Below are 3871 nucleotides of genomic sequence, written 5' to 3'. Positions count from 1 at the left end.
CGCATTAAATATCGCATGCGATTTATCGTGCAGCCCTACTAAAAATATATTTTACACGTTTTTCACAGACCCGTTTAAGAACCTCTGCTTTGCCAACATGCCCCATAGACTTCCATTGTAAATGTGTCACAATAAACCTATTTCTTTTGTTGTTTTTTTTCAAATGGAGGGATGGCAACTAATTAAGGTAATTATGGTATGGTAACAGCAGGCCACAGCTAGATTATGTTTAACCTGGAATATTCTTAACTAACCTGTACCTCCACCATGAATTTCAATGAAAGTGAATGCATGAATTCACCCATATAGTGAAGTTTCAGTCATACTTCTTTTTTCCTTTAACATCTGGTTTAATTGCCTCCTGACAACTGGCCCCTTTTATAACATTCAGATCTTACACATCTTGTGTATTCACATTCAGCTTGTGAGGAGGCGATGCTGCTTCCATTCACTCCTCTGATCTAGACCGATGTGTGATGGTGATGATTTGATCTTTCTCCTGGGGTGGTCTGCCACATTTTTGAGCAGTTAGGTGTATGCAGCTGTGTTAATAACATGCCTTTTTGTTTGTGCGGGTGTGTTGTTCTCTCAGAATGTCCTTTTCCTCTAACTTGAACCACTATGGCATGGTCCACATGGCCAGTGTTAGTGATGTGCTCCTAGACACCTCCTTCACCCCACCCTGTCAGCGCATGGGCGCCATGGTTTCCTTCCGCTCCTTCCAGGAGTTCACCAGGTTAGTGTGTGTCTACAGTAATTGGAAAGGTGTTTAGTACAGACACGAAATCGAAATATTCCTGTTTATTTGCTTATTAAATGACACTGATCTTACTCCACACAATCTGCATAAAAAATGTAACCCATACAGTGCCAATCCTAGACTTCTGGGGCCCTATGCAAAACTGTGTCGGGGTGGGGGGGGTTGGTGGGTTATGAACGAATGAATGAAACACATTTGTCCGTGTTTCACTCCGTCTCGAATCGCGCTCGCGGAATGCGCTTGAGAAACAAAAAATGACTCAGTACGCTTTCAGCTCATTTTTTTAGTCTCGAGCAAGGCTGTATGACATTCACATTACATGATTTGAAATGTAATGTTCCAAAATTCAAAAATGAAACTAAAATTAAATCATATTTAAGAACAAGGGAGCCCCCTGGTTTTTCGGGGGACCTACGCATCTTGCGTATTTTGCGTATAGGGAGGATCGGCTCTGAGCCCATAAATAAATAAGTAAAATAAGTTTAAAACACTCACACAAGCGAGAAGCCAGATTGTCTGAAGCTCACTGATTTTGTTCTACATAAGAGTGGGACTGGGGCCACATGTCTTGGGGACATATTGAGAAATACATTTAAACCTGTAATGTGACGTTTTTTGAATGGCGTTTCATGTTGTCTTTTATAGCCGTTTTCTCAAAATGTACATACATTTGCTGGTTGAGTGTCTAACGTGACTGTGTTTTCACAGGAACATTAAGGAAGTGTTGAGCTGTTTCTCTGACTCACCCCCCTCTACTCCAACCTTTCCTGAAGGGGGCAACCCTGTGCTGTATGGAGAGGAGGACAACAAGGTGAACCTTTTATCTTCTGAACCTGTCCAAAAAAAGTGAAAAAATAAAGATAATAAGATCAGACATTAATATTTGATTGATGCGTTGAAGATTGAATTGATGCAATGAAGCTATTATTTGGAAAATCATTGTTTTCTATCCCTAGTTTATATTGTTTTTGTTTGTCTTACTACAGAGCATTCAAGATGAGCCAATTCATATCCTTAATATGGCCATAAAGACGGACAGCGACATTGATGACGATGGACTGGCGGCCATGTTCCGCGAGTTTACCCAGTCTAAGGTGAAACAGAGTTCTGTTCACTATATGTTCACAGAAATGTTAAACTCGCAGTGAGTTCATTTTCATTCCCATCATTTTTACCACAGAAATCTCTGCTGTTTGAGCATGGCATCCGAAGACTTACCTTCCTGGTTGCTCAGAAGGTATGCTTTCAGAATGACATTTGAGCATGATTCCTCTCTGTCACTCCTTCTCAATCGAATTTCAACGAAATAATAATCTGTAATCAGTTGAATGTTTATTTGAATAACTGCAATTCTTAGTAACTGATCTCCAATCTGGTAACCCACTGCATGTGTGTCTTTTCCTCTTTGTTCTTGACGCTGTTATTAACAGGATTTCAGGAAGCAAGTCAACTGTGAGGTGGACCAGAGGTTCCATGTAAGTAGTTGTGGAATGTTTGAGACATTGGCTCTGTTCCACAACCTGTCGAGGTGCCTCACTGTCTACACTCGAAATAGGCAGCTACTTTCTTAGGCAGCATCTTAACCGGAATGAAACCTCACAAGTGACTGAACTGAAACATTCTGCATAGACTTTCACACAGTTCATGCAGGACACACCAGTAGCACTAGTTGTCTGAAGTGCATGAGAAACTTGGCTTTAGCTCACTGTTGGTTCTGGTAGAAAGGAACATTAACGTGTTGCTAAGCTAATGCTTACTCGTATACTAAATATAAAATACATGGTGCACACAGTTACATTTTAATTAGACTATTTTAATGTAGTAATTCTCAGTATTGAATGAAATTATTTTTGATTGGCATAATCATGTTCACCGTCCTGGATGTTAGCATGTTGCTAAACTAATGACAGTACTCTCATGTATGAAAATTTAGGCTGTCATTTTTAAAAGCTGCAATCAAATTCATTGCATGATACGCTGATTAATCAAATTAATCGCTAGTAATTTCTTACTGTATATCAGTGATTGAGTCCCTAAATGGAAATATTGGATATGGACAAATAATCATTGAAATTAAGTCATTGAATAGAAAAACGTGGCTTTGTAAGTGAGTGTTATTTGTTTTATATAATTGAATATAAGTTTATATTTTTATGAATTAAACTGTATAAATGTATTATTAAAAATACTCTTTTTTATTAACATTTTGACTCCTAGGTTTTGGAACAGAGCCATTATAAATGGTCTCTTAATTAAGTTACAGACTTAATTATAAGACTGTTCAGTCTTTGAAATGTACAAAACCTGTTTTAGTTCTGTAAATGTCCTGTAGTGAAGAATACAATGTGCTGTATCATTAATATTGGTCTGGTCTTCCAGTGTTGTACGGAATGCAATATAATTTCACTGTTAATGTTTAATGTCTGAATTTCACAGAGAGAATTCCCCAAATTTTTCACTTTCCGGGCTCGAGACAAGGTGAGTTATGTTTTACACAAGACTACCAGTGACAGGCACAAAGGACTGTAACACTTTTAAATGCAAGTCTTCATTAAATTCATCAGCAGCTTTATGTTTGGGGGGGCGGGATACAGAGGGGAAATGAGGTGGAGGAAACGAAAAAGCTGTTATATTCCTCCGTTTCTTGTCTTTGCCGTGCAAGTCTCTCCATCATGATCAATGGTGTTTCCTTCAGCCCTGATAGTTTGCTAAAATGGTTCCAGCAAAGCTCATTACATTAATGAACTTTTTAATTATTTGTCTCATTTGAGAGGGATGACATCCATTAGCAGCTGTGATTACCTACATTTACTAAATCTAGCCTGCTATTATAGCTCACGACACTTTCTGCTCCTGTAGACTCACTTTCTCTAAATTTAAAACGAGCAATTTCATTCCATTTATATTTACTATTTTATTAAGTCTTTTTCTATTAGTAACATTTAGTTTTTTCAGGATTTTTTTTTTTTTATGAACTTTATTTTTTATGGTTGCTCAATTATGGCAAAAATCTTAATCAATTATTTTTGGTCAGTATTCTAATGGCGATTATTTAACACAATTAGGACTACACAATATTACCAACTTTTATGAGTTTTTTTTTTTTTTTTT

The 3871-nt window shown here is 37.5% G+C and overlaps 1 protein-coding gene across 8 annotated transcripts in view; it reads left to right on the top strand.

The window, feature by feature from the left end:
* LOC107695157 (acetyl-CoA carboxylase) overlaps positions 1-3871 on the top strand; it is a 45999-nt gene that overhangs the window by 21187 nt on the left and 20941 nt on the right. For 5 of the 8 annotated variants that reach the window (XM_016494969.1, XM_016494972.1, XM_016494968.1 and 2 more), the window contains 6 exons: positions 593-736; positions 1469-1571; positions 1747-1854; positions 1941-1997; positions 2191-2235; positions 3197-3238. In XM_016494969.1, the coding sequence (XP_016350455.1) occupies positions 593-736; positions 1469-1571; positions 1747-1854; positions 1941-1997; positions 2191-2235; positions 3197-3238 (499 nt within the window). The remainder of the gene's footprint in view (positions 1-592; positions 737-1468; positions 1572-1746; positions 1855-1940; positions 1998-2190; positions 2236-3196; positions 3239-3871) is intronic. The other 3 variants (XM_016494971.1, XM_016494973.1, XM_016494970.1) reach the window with 1 other exon arrangement.

The sequence above is a fragment of the Sinocyclocheilus anshuiensis genome, unplaced genomic scaffold (assembly GCF_001515605.1).
Source record: "Sinocyclocheilus anshuiensis isolate Anshui unplaced genomic scaffold, SAMN03320099.WGS_v1.1 scaffold586, whole genome shotgun sequence".
NCBI lineage: Eukaryota > Metazoa > Chordata > Actinopteri > Cypriniformes > Cyprinidae > Sinocyclocheilus > Sinocyclocheilus anshuiensis.
Note: the sequence above shows the minus strand (reverse complement) of the source record. Positions and strands in the feature narration are given on the sequence as shown.